This window comes from Chelonia mydas, chromosome 5, assembly GCF_015237465.2.
Source record: "Chelonia mydas isolate rCheMyd1 chromosome 5, rCheMyd1.pri.v2, whole genome shotgun sequence".
Lineage (NCBI taxonomy): Eukaryota > Metazoa > Chordata > Testudines > Cheloniidae > Chelonia > Chelonia mydas.
Window position 1 is genome coordinate 64,370,190 of NC_051245.2, and position 23,765 is coordinate 64,393,954.

Below are 23,765 nucleotides of genomic sequence, written 5' to 3' on the forward strand. Positions count from 1 at the left end.
TAAATGACCAATTATTTTTAATTTATTTACGTTAGCAGTCACTGGAAACAGTAATTTAACACAAAGAACTCAGTTCCTTGAATTTAAAGGTGAGCATTCATTCCAATCCAGTGTTTTATCAACTGGTATGCAATAGCTTGACGCGGTGGCACAAAGAAAGAACGCTGGTTTCCTTTAATGAGAACGTCCACGACCTGCAATACATACAGATTTTGTTTTGGTAAATTAATCTTATAAACACATGGAATCTATCATGAACGTAGGAATTTCCATACAGGAGTGATCTAGTGGTTTTCTCCAAGTCCAGTATCATTTCTCTGACTGAGGCCATTACCAGATGCATCAGAGGAAGGTGCAAGAAACAAGAGGAAAGGCTTTTTAACCCATCAGGTAGCAAGTGAATTATGTCCTAAAGCCTGCAAGCTTATTATTCTAAAGTAACTGTGTACACTCTCACTAACCATATAAATGTCTAATCTTTTTGTGTAGCTGATTGCTAGGGCAGGAATCACAAGATTCCTGGTGGTACACTATCTTACAAGTTCTTTTTCTTTGTGTGTGAACAAGCTTTTAGTTTGGGAAGAAAATGTTGTGTTGTTTATTTTTCTGATACATATTTTTGGGGAGCTGTGGTAAGCAGTAATGGAATTTACTAATTAAATTCTTGATGCAGAGTTGCTCCTGAAAAGCAGGTCTTAGTGTCTGCCTGAAATCCCTACAAAAAGGGATTACCTCACATGCTGTTTGTGACATCTGTGTTTAAAACCTGCACATATCGTTTAAAATAAACAAGTTGCTCTAAGAATATACCCAGACTCTACGCCACTGATTTCTTCTTTAATGGGAAACTGACTTTCACAGCCCCAACATTTGCTACTCCTTTGAAAGATGGGTGACCCTATTAAGATCTTGGCCTAACGGTCCCTCGGGGCAATGAGCTGCAGAGATTATATGGTGTGTTTATTAAAAGCATTTCCTTTTATCAATTTTAAAATTGCTGTCTATTTTTATGAATGGCTCCCTTGGTTTTGTATTATGAAAAACAGTAAAGAGGCGCTCCTAATTTACTTTCTCTATATCATTCATTAATTTATACCTCTATCGTGACCTCTCTTATTTGTATTTTCCTTAAACTGAACAATCCTTTTCAATCTTTCCTCACATGGAAGTCTTTTTGTTCTTCTAACCACTTCCATTGCTTGTCTTAGGATCACTTTCTATTCTGTTGTATCTTTTTTCTGGTGGAATGGCAGAACTTGAACACAGTCCAGCTGAGGGTGCATCTTTGATATATACCTATAGTGGCATTATAATATTTTTATTATTATTTTCTATTTCATTTTTTCTCCTCCCATTTGAAGTGTGGGGCATTGACCTCCGATGAGGACTGAGAAGATATTTACACTGAATTCTCTGCAACAATGCCTTGGTCTTTTACAACGTGGTCACATTTAATTTAAAACCCAGAAATGTGTACATTAGTTAAAATTACTCCTCCCAATGTGTATTACCTTGCAATTACAGAAAGACATTCACATAGGACCATCACCTTATAAAATTGTGATTTACATGCTATGAACATATTTACACTATTTTAAAACTAGTTTCTGGTAGACTCTTTATAATTAAGGATAAGCTATTGTCATGGAAGTCATGGATTCTGTGACTTTCAGAAACTTCCGTGACATTTTCTTCTTCAGCCCCGTGCCCTAGGGTGGCGGGGGCCCCGGAGCTGTCAGCCCTCCCCCCCACCCATTATTTTTAGTAAAAGGTCACTGTTTACTTTTACTAAAAATAATTGTGACCAAAATTTTAACTTTATTTATAATACACAAATCTCCTACAACATGTAAAGCCAAATTCAGAACTGGTGTAAGGCTGTGAAACTTCACTGAAAGTTTACATTTGCCCCATAATCTTTCAATCATCTTTTGAGAAATCTCTACTGTATTTAAAGTATCCAGTTCATCCTACTTTCTGCTTTATGAAAATAATTGGCAAACAGATACCTGAAGTTAGGCTTCTAAATAAAAGTGACCTAAATAAAAGATTTTCAAAGGTGCTGAGCACCTGCACCTCCCCATGACTTTCATAAAATTTGTGGGAGCTCAGCACTTCTGAAAATCAGGCTACTCTTATTCAGTGCCTACATACAGGTTTAGGAACCTAATTTTAGACACTCCCTTTTGAAAAATCTGAAAATAAATTATTCTCCATTTCCATTACAAATTTAGACAGAGAAACAAAAAAAAATTAATGCACAGGTAGGCTAGGTTTAGGCCCTATGTATCGTAGAATTCTAATGTACTGAACTCTGATAACCCTAACTTGCCTATTCACTAAACTACAGCATGTTGCCTTGTAAAAATGGAGGTTCACATAGGATTTCAGTACATGGGGAGTGGAGCTGCATGCTTCACTCCTGCACAACTTACGTCATACAGAAGACTGAAACCAGCAAGGAAATTTACAGTCTAAAGACAGGAGAATCCCAATATACTAAACTTCTGATTATTCAAACTGAAATGCAGATGAGTAGGTGATTCAGATAACTGGGGTACTCCTGTATTACTCAGACTGACCTGGATGCATACATGTGTTTTTCAATAAACTTTATTTTAATTTCTATCATGACCATACAGGATACAGGCCAAAAAAAAAAAAAAAAGTCCTGTTTTAATATGCTAATAAAATGCACACCTGCATAGCATATAAATGCTGCACTGATGCTACACACTAACTCCTCTTTCCTTCAGATAGTGAAGAATTCAGTAATAAAAACAGAGCAGGGATCTGTAGGAGATAGAAGTGAAAGCAATATGAAGGTGGAAAAGAATGCACATATCTTTCCCCATAACTTATTTCCATGCTTTTAAGGTTTTAGGTGGAAGGATATGGCCTGATGCCATCTTCACTGTTGCTGAATGTAGTTTTTGTTTGTTACTTATACAAAATGTATAGAGACACATTTGCTTCACTTATATAAGACATTAAGGACCCTACTGCAGTTTAAAGCATATAAAGTATATATAACACTGTAAATGTTAACCGACAGAAAAGGTGGGGGAAGGAATTGAGCAACAACAACAAAAAAGCCTTGTGTAATTTGTCTTATAGTTATGCTTAAAATTCCATCCATTGTGTTTTTTATTAGTTTTCTAGTTTTACCCATTTAGACTCTGATCCTGGAGTGTGCTGCACAGTACACAGGGCATGCCCATGCACAGTGAATTGGATGACTGGGGCCTACAACTGTATGAAAAATATATGTCAAAAAATAACAAATCCTCTTTTTTAATCTCTTAAAAAATAGTACAAGTATTTCTAAAAAAAAATTTTTTTTTTTAGAAAAAGCTCAAAAATGAATGCTACTTAATAGTTCTCTGATCTAGATCCAAACAAAACTCAAGGAAGTAAATAGAAAGGTACTATAATAACTAACAATAAATACTGCCCCAAGAGAAGCACTGAATAGTTAAGAATGGCAAGAATGTCTTCAAATGGGCTTGCAGTGGGCACAGCATTCATCACGCAGTCTTTTATGAGTAGCTATCTTTCTCCGGCTATGTGTAATTTACAATTACAATGTAATCACTGTATGATGTGGTGCGTATAAACACCTATTCAACTTGCTGAAAAAGAGTGCATCCCTATTGTATACCAGAACCGATACAATCACAGAACAATCAATGAGAGAAAGAAATTAAATTGAACTTTACCTGTTCTCTAGTGAACCAACGGGCATCCTCTATTTCATTCTTGTCAACTCTAATTTCTGTAGACACTGCAACAGCTAAGCAACCAATCATTAGGGAGGAGGGCATTGGCCATGGTTGACAAGAGACATACTGAACATGGCCAATTTTGACTCCACTCTCCTCCTCTACTTCTCTTCGAACAGCATCTTCTATTGTTTCCCCTAATCAAACAGGGCAAAGAACAAGCATCTGATGAAAATTCTCCAAGTAAGGATTACATTCTGTGCTTTGAACTGACTCAAAAGATTTAAAATTGCCTTGAACAATTATCTACAGGCGTCCAGTTCCCAGGGTAGCACACAGATCTGAAGTATGAGAATCAGCAGTGTAATAAAAGAAAGGCAGGCACCAAAGCAACATTTTCAAAATGAATAAAAATAAAATAAAATAAATACTATAAAAATACCAGAATACCAGCATCATAATGTATATTTCCTATGTAAAGCTACCATTAGTCCTTGAAATTGCTATGCGAAATGTACAGAAAATTTAACACACTTTACCTCAAATTAACTTTGAAACAAATAATCGTTTTCTCACTATAACAGGTAAATAATTTTGTTAACTTTAACTTAAGGTTTGTACTATGACTATAATAGTGTGGAATGTTACAGTTTAAAAATTAACAAAGCCTTTCGAAGTATGACAATCAACAGTAAAAAGATGGTAGATATTCAAATACACTCAAACACATGCCTACATTACCCACTCTGACACATTCTTCCTCTCTTCAAGGAGCCTCCTTTGCACCTCACAATATAAAGAAACACAAAACAGACACTAAATTCCTCTAACTCAAATTATAATGGAAAACTTTAACACGACCCTCAGGAACATTCATATTTATATATTGTGGGCATACGTGCACTGGATAAGTTTATAATATATTATTTGTACATGGGAAATGGCTGAAGTCAGTTACATTTTTCCTTAATTTTCCTACCTTCTGGCTCTTATTTTTGAAAATCTTGGCCTACATTCTTTAGGATTCTAGTACCCTACATATTTCCCATAAAAGAAGAAGCTTTGTTCATCAAAGGATGAGCTGTCAGGTAAGACTAAAACATGAATAAATGTCACCTTTATCTTGGAAGATCTCTAGCATAAAGAAATACACCACTCTTCTGCCAAACTGAATGGTGACTAGTACCCCTTGGTACAGTAATATGAAACTCAGAATTCTAGCGCTATTATATCCTGACAGTGCCTCTTGCTACTTTTCTTTTGTGGATAATATCCAATTATTTTCTTCCATCTTTGCTTTAGATATGCAAGTGACATCTTCCCTGCCCGAATTAAATTACAACATAGACATTACTGTTATATGAGATAACTCCTAACCTGTTCCTTAAATTCTGTGGTCAAAGGCTCCTTAAAGTAGATAATCCATGCATCAACATAGTGCCTTATCTACAAATATTTCCAAAATTCCCTTCTCTGAAGTTTAAACTGGATCTGCAGTCATTGGAATTTCTCTCAGGCAGATCTTAATATACTGTGCATCTTTTATGTTTTCTATTCTGACTAGTAAGAGACTAGCCCATTAATGCAGAAGGTTGAGTTCAACCAACTAGGCGCTTAGCTGCCAGATAAGAGACTGTTCTTTCATAATTTATGTTTGTTCTCCAACACTTGATTGTTACAAGGTTTCTCAAGTAAATAAATAGCTCACGGGTGAACCTGGAAGAGTTGGGAAGCTCATTGGTTGTTTATCCAAACTAGCCAAATCTCTTTGATAAGCAAAACTGGTATGAAGATAGCATGAAAATATGCTGGCTCATGAGATTTCCAATAATACAGTCTTTAATTCAGCCTGGAAATACTCTGATATTTCCTTGTATTTCAGAACACATGTCCTTGTATTTCAGAACTTTATGTCCACTCAAAACCAAAAAGTGCAAAGAGATATGACAATGAAAAATACAAGGGAAGGTGGGACAAGTGGGGAAGTGAAAAAAAAAAAATCCAAACTTTTTCTACCTCTAAAATAATATTTGAGTCAATTCTTATTTTATCTGAACCAGTTAATTCAACTACATAGCAGAAGTCAGTCACACAGATAATTTTTGGACCTAGCTATGCATTATGGTCTCTTTAGTGAATAAGATGCATTAGAGTAAGTGTTTCATGAAATAATTTTTACCCCTTTTTTCCAAAACAAAGAAAAGTCAATACAGAAAACTATGTTTCAATCATAGTTGTGGATAGTGACAAAAAACAAGTAATTCAATATTAAGCCTTAATCTCTGTCCTTAACATGCGCAGCCAAGTGCCCTCCTTCTCCCCTGCTGTTCATTTGTACCAAAACCTCATAGTAGTGAATGAGTACAGTTTATTTGTACTAAATTCTCTAGACAATAAAGGAAAAGAGATTTCAGCAGAAAGGGATGCCAACAAACTGAAAATCTCATTTCTGTCTGAAAATTTTGTACCCACTATAATTATGTTACTACCTGAGACTATTATGGCTGAAAACAGCTAGCAGAAAAAAGTATCTTCACTTTACCTTGTGCATTTTAGAAAGCTTTTTGAACTTTCACTGTTCCTCTGCACAGTCATTTACGGCTTGATCCTGCAAAAACTTAAGCACATGCTAAATTTTAAGCATGAGTAGTCCTGCTGAGTTCAATTTCAGTTTCTTCCTGGCCAAAAGTATTCTCATAAATACCATGAGGGGGAATAGAAAAAAATCCTTATATAGATGCGTAAAGATTTTTTTTTTAACTTAGGGCATGGGATGTTCTATCATAAAATGGAATTATTTGAAATTAACCTTAAAAAATATTCAAGTTGACACATGTTCCTTAAAAAAACCTAACTGCCAATATGTAAGGTGTGTGGAATATTTATTATAAAACATACCTAATAGATAATATACACATTTAGTTGACCTAATGTAGACCAAACTTCTGACATTCTTTTCAAAGTACAGTGCTATTTAAAATCAATTTGCAGGAAAATCCTTTTGAAAAGCTCCAGGCAATTTCAAGTGTAAGTTGGGATAGAAATATAAAATGAATTGACATTAAAGTCATGAAAAAAATCTCACCAGGCTCTACAAATCCAGCAAGGCAGGTAAACATGCCAGGAGGAAACCTCTTCTGCCTGCCTAAAAGGCACTGGTTCCCATCTGGATGAACGACTTGCATTATCACTGCAGGATCTGGAATGCACGTGAAAGAAATATATTTAAACTTTTTTGGGGCTCAAAATATAGTAACAAATTGCAGGCATGTATAATCCTTTGTTTAATATTCATGGTGTGAATACAGATTTAGTTTATTTAAGAGCTTGAAATTCCAATTCCGTAGATGCCTCAATGCAGGTATTATCAAGATGTGTTTTTTAACGAGATCTCTATTCACCTATTTTTGTAATACACATGCCTAATAGGTGTACTTAACTAGCCCAGGCTTGAGAGCCAGGATATAAATTACCTGCAACTGCATGCAATTTCTTGAAGTACCCACAGCATTAACCTAGTTACACATCCAACAGAAGGCAACAATTTCAACAGCAAGGATGATAAGCCATCACCTCTTCCTCAGTCACAGATCTGTGGGATGTATTTCCAAATGAAAAGTACTATAAAAGAGCTAGATATTATTATTATAATGATCTAAATGTTGTCATGTTTTTTCATTTTTACCCTTTTATTTCCTTCTCTTGGTTTCTAGCTCTCATTTTCTCCTTTGGATTTTTATCCATTTCCCTCTCCTCTTCCTTTTTGTGTCTTTTTCTTTCTTTTAATTTTCTGTTTTATTTTCTCCACTTTCCATCAATCATATCTACATTGAGCCTCTCCCCATTTTCTATACCAGTCTTCAGTCATCTCTTTCCCTTCTTGGTTGCCTCTCCCTGATTTAACCATCCTAAAATCTATGGGTTTTTTTTGCCTTCCCTTTCTCTCTCTCTGCCTTGGTATTCATCCTACTTTCTTTATCTTCCCTGCCTCACTATCCTCCTTCTTGTATTTCCCCCTCTGTTAGAATGACTGATTTATCAATCTCACTAGGCAAATGCTTCTCAAAGATTGGTGCCTTATTCAAAAAGTACCTGCCATGGAGCACATGGCAGAATTTCAAGTCCTGCTGGCTGCCAGCTTTATTAGAAAAAGGTATCACCAACAAATGCTGGCTCAGCAATCTTTCATTTTATCTTACTCCTTTTCTTAGTGTGTCCTGTTGAAGACTGTAAAGAAAAAATTACTGATGATTTTAGTAAGTTGCACAGTCCACAGAGCACAAGAGACGAGTGGAGCAGGTAGGAGTAACAAAAAGGTGAAGCAACAGACAAAAAGCAAGAGAGAAGGACCAGACATACAACATACTATGATTGGGAGGGACATACTACAGAGTGAGGGGAAAGGAAAAGAGGTCAAAGGGTGAAGATACAAGACAAAAGATGGGGAGACAATGGAATGAGAGGAAAGATGCAGTATCTCAAGCTTTTGAAAGGCTAAGGAGAGGAAGGATGGTCCAGTGATTAAGACAGGAACTTAGGACTTAGGAGACTACAGTTCAAGTCCCTGCTCTACCACAGACTTCTTGTGTGATTTTGGGCAAGTCACTTAGCTTCAATGTGCCTTAGTTCTCTACCAGCAAAACAGGGATAATAGTACTTCCTTCCTTTAAGGGTGTTGTGAGGATTTAAAAACTCTGAGGTGCTTAGATACTAAGGTAATGAGGGCCATTTAACTAACCTAAATGGATTTAAAAAAAGCATAGATTTCAAGAAAATAAATGTGGAAAATATATTATCCATATGGTAAAGGGCCAAGGGGGGAAGAGAGAGACTAAGAAGGAAAGACAGGAAAAATATGATGACAAGGCATAGGTAGAAAAGCTGTTTACTTGTTTAATTTATTCATGTTACTTCAAATGTTTTATATTTCCCTGGCAGAGAGTCCAGAACTCTGTAACTGGAGAGAAGGATAGAATTCTCTCATTTGTTACCTACGGGCACATATCTTTTTACATGACAAGGGTTTCAGAAGCAGGCAATTTCCGCCCTGAATTTTACCTGTTTGTTACAAAAGCTTGCTACTTAAAATAGTTTTTTTAGTCTTTGAAGTAAGTATCCTCTCTATTGCACAGCTGTCCCTATTCTAGTTCACAGTACAGATCTAAATATCTTTTTACAATTAAATAAAATAACTACCTTTTGTACAATATGTACAACATTCAGAATGCCAAGCAAAACAATTCTACAAATTAACCTTTACAGTAAAAAGATGCTAGATTATGGATTTTGGCACAAGCTTAAGACAACAAATTCTCAAACAACTTTCCAAGTGCAGATGTTACATGGATAACAAAAGAAAAGATTCTAGTTCTATGAGATCTCTTGCCAGGGTCACCATTTATCATGGATTTTCTAGAACTGTTGCAGTTCTTCTGGGGCAGGCCTTTACACACTAATTGCAGAATCATTTTACTGTCTTAAAAATTATTTAAGACTGTAAGATGTAAGCACATTGTGATGCCACACTGTAATATTTTCTGTATTAGAGTAGCACCTAGAGGCTGAGGCCTTTTGTATGAGGCACTGAACAAGTATATAATACAAAGACAGCCCCTGCCTTGAAGGGTTTTCAATCTAAGTACCAGACCACAGACAACAGGTGGATAAAACAAACAGATGGCACAAGGAAATAATAGCATGAAACAAAAGCATGAAAAAGAGTGTTGGCAGCAATAACAGTCGCCTAAGCACTGTAGAACTTTTTTTGTAAACAAAATGGCAGATGAGTTTTTAGAAAGATCTGAAGGATGATGATGAGGTGGCTTTGTGGATATCTATGGCAAGCCTTTTTTATGATGAAAGACAGCATGAGAGAAAGCATGAAGGTGCTTGCTGGAAAATTTAAAAAAATGGGACAACCAAAACTGGCATCTTTTGCAGAATAAAGGCTTGAGTCAATGTCCCTATATCATCTAACAGAAGACAGGCTGAGCAGGGTTAGGTCATGAAGGCCCTTAAAAGTAAAGACAACTAGATTATGACTGATGCAGTAGAGAAAGGGGAGCCAGTGGAGGAACACAGAGAGATGTGTGACATGGTCAAAACAATGTCCCAGAAAAACGATTGTTGCACCATCATTTGGATTAGACATAAGTGGGGATAGACAGGATTTGTCAAAGCCAGAGGGAAGGAGGATGCAATAATCAAGACCTGAGATGATGAGGACTTGGATGCTTGTGGATGAAGAGAATGTTAATAATGTTATGTTAATAATTTGCTTACATTGTTGTAACATAGGATTTCTAGTGCCCTGCATTGAAACACAAGAGGCTGAAGTTGAATTAAAACTTTTTTTTTGTCATGCACAACTCAAAGATAGAGAAGCTTGGACTATTTTATCTTGAATAAAACTAACAGAGTGAGGTCTGGCGAGATAGTTAAAAAAAAGACTTGGAAGGACTGAGTGAAAAGGATTGGAGAATTAAAAGGGATTAAGATACATGAATACAGTGACCTAAGTGGTGAATAATAATATAATGTAAATAAGATAATGGAGCAAACAAAAATCAAATAATCAATTTGTAAGCACCTAGAAGATAATCAGCTAAGTAACAGGCAACACGGAGTTGTCAAGAACAAATCATGTTAAACCAACCTAACATTTTTCTTTGACAGGGTAACAAGCCTTGTGGGTGGGGGGGGTAGCAATAGATGTGATATATCTTGACTTTAGTGAGGCTTTTGATACCTTTCTGATGCTGTATGATTGAATATGACCATATATACCACTGTTATGCACTTGCAACAAATCTTGTACAAAGTATATCATTTAAGGTGTCAATGCAGAAGTTATGATTTGCTAAATAAGATTATCCTGTTTAAATCCTTGTGAAGTTATGAATATTGGCTATGTATCTCTATCTCAAATGTGTTTGCTCCTGGAGTAACAACAACAAGGTAGCTTACATCCACTCTCGCCAGCCCATTGTGAGTGGACTAGTCAAGCTTGATGGCCCATTAAGGACACTTCACTCTAACAGTGGGCCACAGAAGAAACTCATTGCGCCCAATAAGCCTTCCTGAGGATACCTCAGCAAGTATATGGGTAATGGCTACCCATGTGAGTCATCGAAGCATGTAAGGATATGTGATATGCTCATGTGACTCTGGACTCCATTCTGAGCCAGGAACTTTCCAGGCATATGGCAAAGATTGTAAAAGACCCCTGAGGTATCTCCATTTTTCCTTTCCTACCCTGATTCTCTGGAGTATGGACTTATAACAAAACAGAGCATTTTAAACTATGGACTGAGGACTTTCCAATCTTTTGGAAGTTACCAGGGAGACTTTACAAACTAGCAGTCTATTCCATTCACTGCTACAAACATAATAAAAGGACTTTGCAACTATTTGTATGTATATGATCTATTAACCATTTTTAACTCTCTTCTTTTTTTCTTTTATTAATAAACCCTTAGATTTTAGTTACTAAAGGATTGGCAGCAGCATGATTATTGGGACAGATCTGAGTTATATATTGACCTGGCTATGAGGCTGACCTCTTGGGATTAGAGGACTCTATATGTGATTAAATAGATTTTCAGTAACCATTCATCATAGAGGCCAGTGTCTGGGTGGTAAAACAATGGCTGGAATGCCTAAAGAGACTCCATCTTTGACTTTCTGTTAACAAACGTGGTGAGACAGAAGTTTACTTTTGTTACTGGTGTGGTATAAGAATAGAATAACCACCAGTTTGGGGTTAGTCTACCCTATTTCTCAGCAGTTTGTCCTGAACCTGGTATTCTCAGCTGTGACCCACTGAAGCATGCTGACAACTGTCTCATCTGACCTTCTCATTAACAAACTAGAGAAATATAGCTTACACAAACCTACTATAAGGTGGGTGCACAACTGACTGGAAAACTGTACTCAGAGAGTAGTTATCAGTGGTTCACAATCAAGCTGGAAGGAAATATTGTGTTGGGTCCGGCAGGGATCTGTCCTGGATCTGGTTCTAGCCAATTTTTTCAGAAATGATTTGGATAATGGCACAGAGAGTATACTTATAAAGTTTGTGGATGACACCAAGCTGGGAGGGGCTCGAGGACAGGACTGGAATAAGAAATGGTCTGAAATAAATAAGATGAAATTCAATAAGGACAAATGCAAAGTATTGCTGTTAGGAAAGAATACTCAGTTGCACAAATACCAAAAGGGAAATGACTGGCTAAGGAGTACTGCAGAAAAGGATCTGGGGGCTATAGTGGATCACAAACTAAATGAGAGTCAAAAATGTAATACTGTTGAAAATAAAGCAAACATCATTCTGTGATGTATAGCAGGAGTGCTGTAAGAAACACATTAGAAGTAATTTTTTCCCCTCTGCTCAACACTGATAAGTCCTCAACAGGAGTAGTGTGTCTGGTTCTGAGCACGCTTTGGGGAAGATGTGGACAAACTGGAAAAAGTCCAGAGAAGAATACCAAAAATGATTAAAGGTGTAGAAACCACGACCTATGAGGCAAGATTGAAAAAGCTGGGTTTGTTTAATCCAGAGAAGAGAAGACAGAGGAGGGCACATAAGAAGTCGCAAATAGGTAAAAGAATGGTATAAAGAGAAAGGTGATAAATTGTTCTTCTAATCCATTAAGGGCAGGACAAGAAGTATGGGTTTAAATTGCAACACAGAAGATTTAAATGAGACATTTGGAAAAATTTCCTAACTGTAAGGGCAGGTAAGTACTGGAACAAATTACGTAAGGAGCTTGTGGAATCTCTATCATTGGAGGTTTTAAAGAACAAGGTTAGACAAACAACTATAAGGGATAGTCTAGATCAGTGGTTCCCAAACTTGTTCCACCGCTTGTGCAGGGAAAGCCCCTCGCGGGCCGCACCGGTTTATCTGCCGCGTCTGCAGGTTCGGCCGATCGCGGCTCCCAGAGGCTGCGGTTCGCTGCTCCAGGCCAATGGGAGCTGCTGGAAGCAGCGGCCAGTATGTCCCTCGGCTCATGCTGCTTCCAGCAGCTTCCATTGGCCTGGAGCAGCAAACTGCAGCCACTGGGAGCCGCAATCGGCCAAACCTGCGGACGCGGCAGGTAAACAAACCAACCTGCCAGGGGCTTTCCCTGCATGAGCGGTGGAATAAGTTTGGGAACCACTGGTCTAGATAATACTTAATCCTGCCTCAGTGCAAGGGATTGGACTAAATGGATTCTATGATATAAGCCAGTTTTCTTAAGCTAATTGTTTATTTTTATGATATTCTTACCAACTCTTGGGTACGATGTATTGTGAACACCTTGAAGACTGGGACAGTCTTCATTTAAGCAGGTCGTCTTGTAGCCTCCTTCTTCAATCTTGGTTGCACTGCCACATGTTGGGCAGAATTGGTATCGGTTATGCCATGCTAGAAGAGATCTAGCCTGGGCTACTACTCCTTTAAAAGAATGCACCAAAATGATAGGATCACATAAAATCAATTTACAAGCCTTCTAATCTTTTAAAATATATAGCACAACAAGAAAATTCTCGTAATTCAACAGGAAGATCAAACTAAAACCACCGTTTAAAATGTCCTCTTGATAATCTCATATTGTTCAAAAAGAAAAAGGAGTACTTGTGGCACCTTAGAGACTAACCAATTTATTTAAGCATAAGCTTTCGTGAGCTACAGCTCACTTCATCGAAAGTGAGCTGTAGCTCACGAAAGCTTATGCTCAAATAAATTGGTTAGTCTCTAAGGTGCCACAAGTACTCCTTTTCTTTTTGCGAATACAGACTAACATGGCTGTTACTCTGAAACCTCTCATATTGTTCAAATTCCCTTATCTATTTTCCCTTTTAACTACGTTAATTTAAGAGCTGCCTTGTCCTGAACTCTGTGCAGTCATTTACACTAGTGCAGGACATAACAATTTCGGGGTAACTGTACCTGTATTCCCTCTCCCATGGTCTCTAGATAGCACCCACTATAGGTTTCAGCTCCTAGCAAGCACCTCTTCTGGGGGGAGTCCTGTGTCTCTCTCCTTCCTGACCAGGAGTTTTAAGACTGCACAGCGACCTGCCTTACACTGCAATATCCCAAGCAAGCCAGTCTGCCTAAAGGCCATTGCCTGTGCTTTGCTGTCTCTCCAAGTGCTATAAACAGTGTATTTATTGCTAGCAGCTACAAATTATAACAGAGATTTTTCTAGGCAAACACATTTATTCTTAAGGTAAAAGCATTACAGAGAAAACAAAGAAAACATTAAACATACTAGGGAGTCACCAATCAGTCTTATGGGGCCCTAGCAGGCCAGACTTTCTAATCCTTCTGAAAGGGTTAGGGCCCATCTTGGACAGAAGGTCCTGCCTATTTGCTGGTTCAGAAAGATGGTCCTGAGTTAATTTAAACTCAGTCTTTTTACATTAAAAGCTCTTTCTTTGTCTGTTGGTCTCTGGAAAACCCAGTGTAAACCAGTATATGAAAGCCTTCCCAGGGGGCAGTACTTCTCTGGGGGGGTATTTATCATTAAGTGATTCATCTTAATCACCCCCTATTGTTTTTAGTTCCTGGTGGAGCAGTAGGGAACACTCCCCACTTAGAGGTAAATAAAATTCCTGGGCCAGTGTTACAAAAACCACTCATACACTTAACACAACATGTTCCCCACAGATATTGCATACAGTTACAATATTATTGCTTGATTTTGCAGACATTAGTATCTTTCAACTGTGTATGCAAATATTTATAAGACCAGTTGTAGCTAGTGAAAAAATCAGGTCATAGACTTTTAATTAAAACCCCTGGAAACAATGGAATTTGCCTGCACTAGTTGGCTCTCTTTTTTTAATTCAATCGTTCTATAAAAAACATTGTACCTTTTATGTGAGGATCTCAAGACATACTTCAAACAATTAAACAACAAAACTCTCCTATGTGGAAGATATATATTATTACTGCTTATTATGGGCATCACGGAGGCACACAAATTGGGTAAGGATTTGCTGAAGATCATGCAACTAATCAGTAGGAGAGAGGAAAATAGGAGCCAATACAGGAGCCCTTCCATGGCCCTGCTCCCACTTCCCATCCACTCTTTTCTGATTAGACAATTGCTAAAAGTTACATTTTGGACACCTTACCAGCTTCTTTTTCAGGCAACTGCAGCAGTGCAGGCATTGGAGGATGAAGAAAATAACAGTCTTCATGCTTCTGTTTAAACTGTTCAGCAAAGGTAGCATTTATGCTTAGGGCAAACCAAGCAACCAGTCCATCTTCTTCATCTTCCTTCAGAACTCCTCCACTCAGAGTAGCCAACTGAAGTTCTACTCCAAGAAAAATCAAGGTGACTTCTTCAGTCTGGCTCATGTATTCCTTTACATCCTTGTGGCACAGCCTGCAAAGCCTGACTTCAGGTTGCTGGGAACCATCTTCCTCTCCACCCAAAGTGACCAATGGGTTTAAATTTGAGAAAAGGATGTATACGGTGGCTGGATGGTTTTGTTTTGTGTTTAACCATTTAGAATCTGTTCTTTTATCACTCCTTCTATCCAGAAGTGTCCTGCTAAAATAATTTTCATACTCTATTGCATCATTTGGCAGGAAAAAAGGCTTCTGTCCACCCTTAACATTTGCTAGTAAATTAGCTATATGCTTATACCCCCAAAATTTAGCAATGTCTAGTGCAGTCTGGCTTGATTTATTGACAATGGACCTGTCACACCTATAAACAGAAAAGAAAAATGATGGTTACCATAGTGACTGTGATTCTGTAAGAGTCTTGCTGGAGCATATTCTCACGGTGAGATACATCCACACTGCCATTGAGCTTTGGGGGCCTTTAGAAAAGTAGTGCCAATTGGGGCCATGTACGTACTCTTTCACAGCACTGAACATTTAGAAATGTGATCATAAAATGAACAAATGGTCCCAATACCTTCATTCTCTCCTGCTAAATCCAACTGTTGGAGTCTTTGATTCCAAGGCCAGAAGGGACCACTATGATCATTTAGTCTGACTTTCTGTATAACAGACAGAGAACTTCTTCAAAATAATTCCTGTAGCATACCTTTTAGAAAAACATCCAAATATTATTTTTAAATTGCCAGGATGGAGAATCCACCATGATCCATGGTAAATTGTTCCAATAGCTAATTACCCTCATAGTTAAAAATGTACACCTTGTTTCCAGTTTGAGTTTGTCTAGCCACTGGATCGTGTTATAACTTTCTCTGGTAGACTGAAAAGCTCATTATCAAATATTTATTCCGCATGTAGGCACTCAGTCAGTAATCAAGTCACCTTGTCACTTTCTCTTTGTGAATCTAAACAGATTGAGCTGCCCGAGTCTATGAAGACAGGTTTTTCTAATCCTTTAATCACTCTTGTGGCTCTTCTCTGAACCCTCTCTAATTTATCAACAACCTTCTTGAATTGGACACAGATTTCCAGCAGTGATCACATCTATGCCCAATACAGAGGTAAAATAACTTCTCTACTCCTACTCGTGTCACAGGACAGTAGGACGCCGAAAAAATTCATAAATACCTAATTAACTTTAATGCAATACAACACCAGAAATTAAGGAAGTCTTGGATCAAAACCCAGAAATTGCTCCATGCCTAGAGAGAACAGATTCCCCTGCAGAAGGGAAAGAACTAAGGCAGGTGGACCACATGGCCCTTTTTTTGCTTTGGCTCCGAATGTTCAGTGCTGCAAGAGGGAGCTCATGCAGCTGTAGTGGACAAAGCATATAATCTGTTTCAGACTAGGAGGAAAAGATTACAAGCATAAATAATATGAAACCATTCCATCTTCCCATACAATTTGACTTGTGAATTTTCCTTTTCCGATTAGAATTACTTGTTCATTGACATGCAACACCAGTTCTCTCAACTGGGAGCTAAGCACATGCCCTACGAATCATCTTGTATGGGGAAAATCTGACCCTCACTTTGTAAAATGCTTCAAGTTTAAAATCTTTTCTTATAAAACAATTTTAAAATCACGGAGCAACAGCATGCTGTGAATTCTTATACTGAAAATAGCAATCTTGGTAAACAGAAGGTTCTGAAATTAAGAACTCAAGAAGTCAGAAAAAGAATGCACTTGTTTTTGTAAATACAAAGCCCGGTGGATTATGGACAACAGCATCACCATAAATTACAAAAAAAATAGTTTTCAGAGAAACAGCCATGTTAGTCTGTATTCGCAAAAAGAAAAGGAGTACTTGTGGCACCTTAGAGACTAGAGAAGTGAGCTGTAGCTCACGAAAGCTTATGCTCAAATAAATTGGTTAGTCTCTAAGGTGCCACAAGTACTCCTTTTCTTTTTTAAAAAAATAGTAGATATTGGGTCAGATTCACCTGTACGTTCCTACTGCTTTGTGTTTCTCCATGAGCTATTTTCTGTTGGTACTGATGCTTGCTTATAACAATTAGTGGAAAATTTATAGTAAAGATTGGATTGGGAAATATTTTTTTAAACAAATGTAAAAGAAAATGATTTCATCTTGTAATTCTACTTTCCTGAAGCTTTCACCTTTCAGGAATCTCAGTTCTGAGTTTTAGCTCCTTAGCAAGAGACTGACAAAACTTCTCTAACTCTTAAGGTTTTTTTACCCTTGAGGGTAATGGGGCAGAGTGAGAGGTAAGCCCCCTACTTACCATGTTTAGCACAAATGCTGCCCCTCTGAATATTTCAATAAACTCCTTTGACTGCTTGGAAAGCAAAGCTCCAGAGAAAAATGTCAATTCAAGACGAAAATATGTGTCCCAGAAAAATGAAAATAAAAGTAGAAGAAAAAATACTTTTAGTAGACTTTAAGACCAGAAAGGGCCATTAAGATCATCCAGGCTAACGTACAGGCCAGAGTATTTCACCCCACGAGTCCTGCCTTAAGTCCATTAACTTGTGGCTGAATTTAAGCATCTTTTAGAAAGACATCCAATCTCGATTCAGACTTCAAATGATTGAGAATATACATTAGGGATAGTCAATTATTTTTTGTTGAGGTCCAAATTTCTTGGTCAAGGTATAGTCAAGGTCCAAACTCCAGAGAAAATAATAAAAATGATAAGTAAATAAAAGGATTTTGGGGACCATTCAAAAGCCTCTGGCGGTCCAGATTTTGGCCCACGGTTCACCTATTGACAACCCTAAGCTACATCCTTTAGTAATCTGTTCCAGTGGTTAATTAGTCTCACTGTTATAAATTTGCCCCATATTTCCAGTTTTATTTTTTCTAGCTTCAACTTCCAACCATGGGATCTTGTTGTGTCTTTGTCTGTTAGATTAAAGAGCCCCATCTTCTGCCTGTGTAGGCATCTGTAGATTGCGAGCAAGTTGCCTCTTACCTTTCTCTTCAATAAGATAAATAGACTGAACTCCCTTGAGGCTCAGTGTAAGGTGTTTTTGTTTGTGTATAATGTTTAAAATAATTCTTGTAGCCTTAAAACTCCCTTTAATTTTTCAGTATCTTTTTTGTGTGGAAACAAAACTGGATACAGAATTCCAGTAGTGGTCTCACCAATGTTTTATAAAGATGTAATATCAACTCCTTACTCCTCATTTATACCTCCAAGGATCATATTAGTCCAGGGGTGGGCAAACTACAGCCCGCGGGCCGAATCCGGCCCCTCAGAGCTTTGCATCCAGCCTGCAGAATTGCCAGCCCAGCCCCACTCCCGGAAGAGGCTGGCACCGCGGCCCCTGTGGGGGACAGGAGGGCAGAGGGCTCCGCGCGCTTCCCTCGCCTGCAGGTACTGCCCCCCGAAGCTCCCATTGGCTGCAGTTCCCCATTCCTGGCCAATGGGAGCTGCTGGGGGCGGTGCCTGCAGGGGAGGGCAGCGCATGCCCTCTGCCCTCCCCCTCCCCCAGGAGCCACAGTGCCATCTGCTTCCGGGAGTGGCGCAGGGCCAGGGCAGGCAGGGAGCCTGCCTTTGCCACGCTGCCACCCCGGAGCTGCTCCAGGTAAGCAGCGCCGGGTTGGAGCCGACACCCCAAACCCCTCTTGCACCCCGCACTCCAACTCCCTGCTGCACCCCGCACCCCTCCTGCACCCTAACCCCCTGCCCTGTGCCCCTTCCTGCACACCGCATCCCCTCCCGCACACTGCACCCCAACCCCTTGTCCCAGCCCTACTTTCATGGCCCTGCATGCAATTTTCCCCACCCAAATGTGGCCCTTGGGCCAAAAAGTTTGCCCACCCCTGTATTAGTACCTCTAGCCATAGCAATACACTAGGAGCTGATATTCAATTCATTATCTAACATAAGACTCTAAGTCCTTTTCAGAATCACTGCTTTCCAGAATACAGTCCCATATCCTGTAAATATGATTTGCATTCTTTGTGACTTGATGCACTGGAGTACTAAGAAATACAAGTAAAAGAAAATACTGCAGAAGTACTGAGGTACTAGTCAACAACTGTGTCAAGAAAAGCACTGAAACAAAACTGTTTGCACTACAATACAAAGGGCAGTGCTGGATTAAAGTTAAGGCTTTGAGGAAAAAAATAAATTTAATAAATCTAAATATTCCAGTTAACATATTCAATTTATACATGCAAAGGGAGGTATGCAATGGCCAGTTTAGGGCATGGCACATGCTCTACCCTGTTACCACTACTCTCAAGAATGAAAATAACCTTAAGAGATAGGAGAATTCCACCAGTCTGGCATGAGGAACTGGCGGAGACCCCAACACAGAAGGTAACTTCAGAGAGGAAAGACGTTCATAAGGATCTGTATATAGTGGTCATTCAGAGACATTAATCAAAGGGGCAGGAAGGGCCTGATTAGATCCTAAGTAAAGGATCCTTTAACTTTCTTACCCTTTTTCAAGAAGAATCTGCACAATCTCAAAGTGTCCATTTCTGGCAGCGTACATCAAGGCTGTCCAACCATTCTCAGCAGCTTCATTGATAAGGGATGGAGAATGACTGCACAGCGCTGTCAACCTGATCTTGTCTCCAGTAGCAGCAAAACTGTGCAGCTGAGAAATCATTTGCTGCATGGGGTTCCTTTCGGTGGTTGTCATTGTCTCAGCTATGTTAAAAAAAAACAAAAAACAGAAATATGTCTGAAATTTGGATTTTATATTATTTAAAAAAGAAAGGATAAAGAAAAAATATATAACTTGTAGAACAACAAAACTCACCCACAATGATCACCTTGAAAATGATACAATTGTAACAATGTCATGTGTAGTGTGAAATTTAAGAAAATCAATTATATTCAGTGTTGATTAATGTCAAGTAATGTATACTGGAAAATACATTCCAAACTAAACATACAAAATAATGGGGCCCAAATTAGCTGTTACAGCTGAAGAAAGAGATCTTGGAGTCACTGTGGATAATTCTCTGAAAACATCTGCTCAACATGCAGCAGCAAGTCAAAAAAGCTAATAGAATGTTAAGAACCATTAGGAAAGGGATAGATAATAGAGTAAATATCATAACGCCACTATATAAATCCATGGTACGTTCACACCTTGAATACTGCATAAGTTCTGGTTGCCTCATTTCAAAAAAGATATATTAGTATTGGAAAATATACACAGAAGAGCAACAAAAATGATCAGAGGGAATGCAACAGCTTCCGTTTGAGCCAAGATTAACGCGACTGGACCTGTTCATTTTAGAAGAGATGACTAAGTGGGGATATGATAGAGGTCTATAAAATTCTGAATGGTGTGGAGAAAGTGAATATGGAAGCGTTATTTGCCCTTTCACATAACACAAGAACTCAGGGTCACTCAATGAAATTAATAGGCAGCACATTTAAAAGAAACATAAGAAAGTACTTCTTCATACAACCCAGTCAACCTGTGGAGTTCACTGCCAGGGGAGGTTGTGAAGGCCAAAAGTATAACTGGTTCAAAAAAGAATTAGGTAAGGAGGAGGATAGATCCATCAGTGGCTATTATCCATGATGGTCAGGGATGCAACCTCATGCTCTGGGTGTCCCTAAGCCTCTAAGTGCCAGAAGCTAGCACTGAATGTCATGGGATGGATCACTTGATAAATTGCCCTGTTCTACTCATTTCCTCTGAAGCATCTGGCACCGGCCACTGTTACAAGACAGGATACTGATCTAGATGGACCACTGGTCTGACCAAGTATGGCCATTAATTTCAAATGAAATTGTCATCACCAAGCAAATTTCTTTATATCAAAACTCACATGACAAAATATCTTTCCTCACACATTTTCCTCCAGGAAAGAAAACTAGCTTTAGGAGAGGCTTGAAGATACAGTAAATTGAAAGTAAACACTGGTGCTCAAATAACAGACACCATCAAATGCTTATTGACCGTCTTGGAAGCTGAGACAGAAGACACAGCACTGAAAGGCCCAGGCCAGGAGTGACACCCCTGCTGGCACCACAGCCCCAGCAGCTGAGGTGGGAGGTGGAGAGTTGGCTGTGGAATTGACTCCCCCCCTGCCCCCAATCAGGCTGTGAACGTCTGTTGTGGCCAAAGGGGCTGTCCCATGCAGCCAGGGCTGTGGACAGCTCTGCTGGCAGGGGGAGCAGGGCAGGTTGGAGTGCAGGGGGTATTCCAGGAGCCATGCAGCAGGCGGGGGGTGGTGGGGGAAACGGGGGGCCTGGGGACCCACATATGCATGGATGGTCATGGAAATGGAACCATTTCTCTCAGAGGTGGTCCCCTTTATTTAGGTTGTCAGAAAGGCACACTGACAGGTCAGTTTGGAAGCTTGCGCAACCACTGCCTCCTTCTGAACATGCTGGACTTTCAGAGCACTAAACAGTTAATCTAGCAACTCTCACAAGCACTAAATTTATTATATATATATAGTTTTACAGTCCCAAGAAAAAAAGTAAAGTTTCAGCCTCAGATTTACCAATAAAGAATCTAGATTCTCTACATGTTAAATAAAAATAATAAAGTTCAGAATTGTGTGTAGTCTCTAGTATATACATATATTTTTTAAGAAATACGTTCATTGCCATTTTAAAAGGCTCAATTCAATGACAGCCCACAGAGGATGCTTTCTCCTGGATACCAATTGTGAAGTATAATGGAATAAAATAAACTGCCATGGACCAAGGCTTAGAATCTTAGAATTGGAAGGAACCTCAAAAGGACATCTAGTCCTGTCCGCTTCATGTAGTTTGATTCTTACTAATTTCATTTTGCTAGTGTGCCACACAATATGAAGAGAGAAAAAAAGGAATACTCCCAGAAAAAATATACTTGAGATAAACTTTTTACTAAAGTCTAAAAAACTTATTTCAAAAACATTAAAGATGGAAATATTGATACATGTACTTTTTCAGGAAAGAGCACAGAATCAAAATTGTGTATCATGATCAATCTCTGTGGATTATGAAAAATATTTCTGGGCACGTTTCTATGGCCTGGTCTGCACTGTGGGTGGGGTGACTAATCTAAAAAGAAAAGGAGTACTTGTGGCACCTTAGAGACTAACCAATTTATTTGAGCATGAGCTTTCGTGAGCTACAGCTCACTTCATCCGATGAAGTGAGCTGTAGCTCACGAAAGCTCATGCTCAAATAAATTGGTTAGTCTCTAAGGTGCCACAAGTACTCCTTTTCTTTTTGCGAATACAGACTAACACGGCTGTTACTCTGAAACCTGACTAATCTAAGTTATGCAACTTCAGCTAGGTGAATAACTTAGCTGAAGTTGACATACTTAGACCTACTCACCAAGGTGTCTTCACTGCACTGAGTCAATTGCTGCCACTCCCCCCCTCAACTCTGCCTCCGCCTCTTCCAGCGCTGGAGTAGAGGAGTGGAGGGGAGAGCGCTCGGGGATCGATTTATCGTGTGGAGACTAGATGTGATAAATCCACCCCCGCTGGATCGATCGCTGGCCGCGGATCTGGCGGGTAGTATAGACATACCCTATAAAATCAGTTTCTATTAAACTGTAGATTTCTCCCCCTTTCACACCTTTCCAGCCCCTTTGTACAGGCCAATGAAATGGGAATGGAAGGTGCTAACCCCCCCCACCTTACTCTTACAGATGGAAGACAGGACTTGTGCTGCCTCCCACCAGGGAGGGGCTAGAGCAGGTTGAGAACCAGGGGGACAGGGTCTGTTGCTGGGCCTGTGAAGGCTGCTCTGGAGAGGTGACAGCCGCACCTCACTGGCGGCAGCTGCCTAACAACTGCTTTTTCAATAGGGCAGGGGAAAGCCACGTGCCCGCGCCGCAGCAGCAGCCGCCGCCGCCGCCGGGTGTCCCTTCGGCAGTTTCTGGTCTGACAACCGCGAAGGTGTAACCGACCGGCTGCGAGCCCATAGGAGCCCGAGGAGGCGGCGCACCCGGCCTGCAGCGGCGCGAAGGGCCGCCCTGCTGAGCGGCGGCTCACAGGAAGGCGGGGCGGGGGTTGGGGGAGCCTCGCTCCCCCCAGCACGGCGGGGAGGGCAGAAGGGCTGGTTGGGGGCGCTGGGGACCTGCCCGAGCTGGACAAGCCCCGGCGCGCTGCCGTTACCGTTTTGGAGGAGGTGGGCGCAGGCGGAAGAGAAACAAACATCAGCACCGTCCGCTTCCGGTCGGGCGGAACCGAAGCCCCCACACTTCCGGCGGCGCGCGCGGCGGGGCGCTGCTCGCGCTCCGGCCGGCCGGAGGGGGGCGTTGCCGAGCCCCGCGCGCCTAGTTGCCCACGGGCGGCAGGCCCCGGGTCCGTTCAGTCGGAGCTCTGAGTGCAGGACCCGGGTGTGGAAGCCTGGCCGCCCCGAGCCTGGTTTGTGCCCCCCGGCCCGGCCGTCCCGTGCGCCCTGCCAGCTGGCAAGAACACGCCGGCCGAGTGTGGATAGCGCCTGGCTCAAGCCGGGCTCAGCTCTCTGCCTTGCCCCGCGCAAGCCGCTACCGGGCACTGGGTCTGCACAGGGCTTTCGGGGTTGCAACGCCCAGCGTTAGGCTTAGAAAAACATCAGAGGAACAGTCCTGTTAGCGCCAAAGCTTCAGTTGGGAGCCTTGGCTCCCCCCATACAACGAATGGGGAGAGCTGGGCACCTAGTAAATAGGGTTGTCAAGTTTGTTTGGCTGTATTTCTGGAGATTTAA

The 23,765-nt window shown here is 40.2% G+C and overlaps 1 protein-coding gene across 6 annotated transcripts; it reads right to left on the minus strand.

Moving 5' to 3' along the window:
* NUDT12 (nudix hydrolase 12) lies at positions 1 to 23,339 on the minus strand. Of its 6 annotated transcripts, XM_043546795.1 has the most exons (9): positions 23,192 to 23,339; positions 19,541 to 19,754; positions 14,850 to 15,430; positions 12,994 to 13,161; positions 6,808 to 6,921; positions 4,468 to 4,512; positions 3,720 to 3,919; positions 2,701 to 2,793; positions 1 to 194 (listed from the first exon to the last, which is right to left on the minus strand). In XM_043546795.1, the coding sequence occupies exons 2-8, from the start codon at positions 19,744 to 19,746 to the stop codon at positions 2,737 to 2,739; spliced, it is 1,371 nt and encodes a 456-aa protein (XP_043402730.1). In that variant the 5' UTR covers positions 19,747 to 19,754; positions 23,192 to 23,339; the 3' UTR covers positions 1 to 194; positions 2,701 to 2,736. The 6 variants fall into 6 exon arrangements, with proteins under 6 accessions (XP_043402730.1, XP_037759263.1, XP_037759260.1 ...); XM_037903335.1 differs by lacking the exon at positions 2,701 to 2,793; XM_037903332.2 differs by lacking the exon at positions 2,701 to 2,793 and having other exon boundaries at positions 23,158 to 23,219.
* Between the last annotated feature and the right edge of the window lie 426 nt (positions 23,340 to 23,765).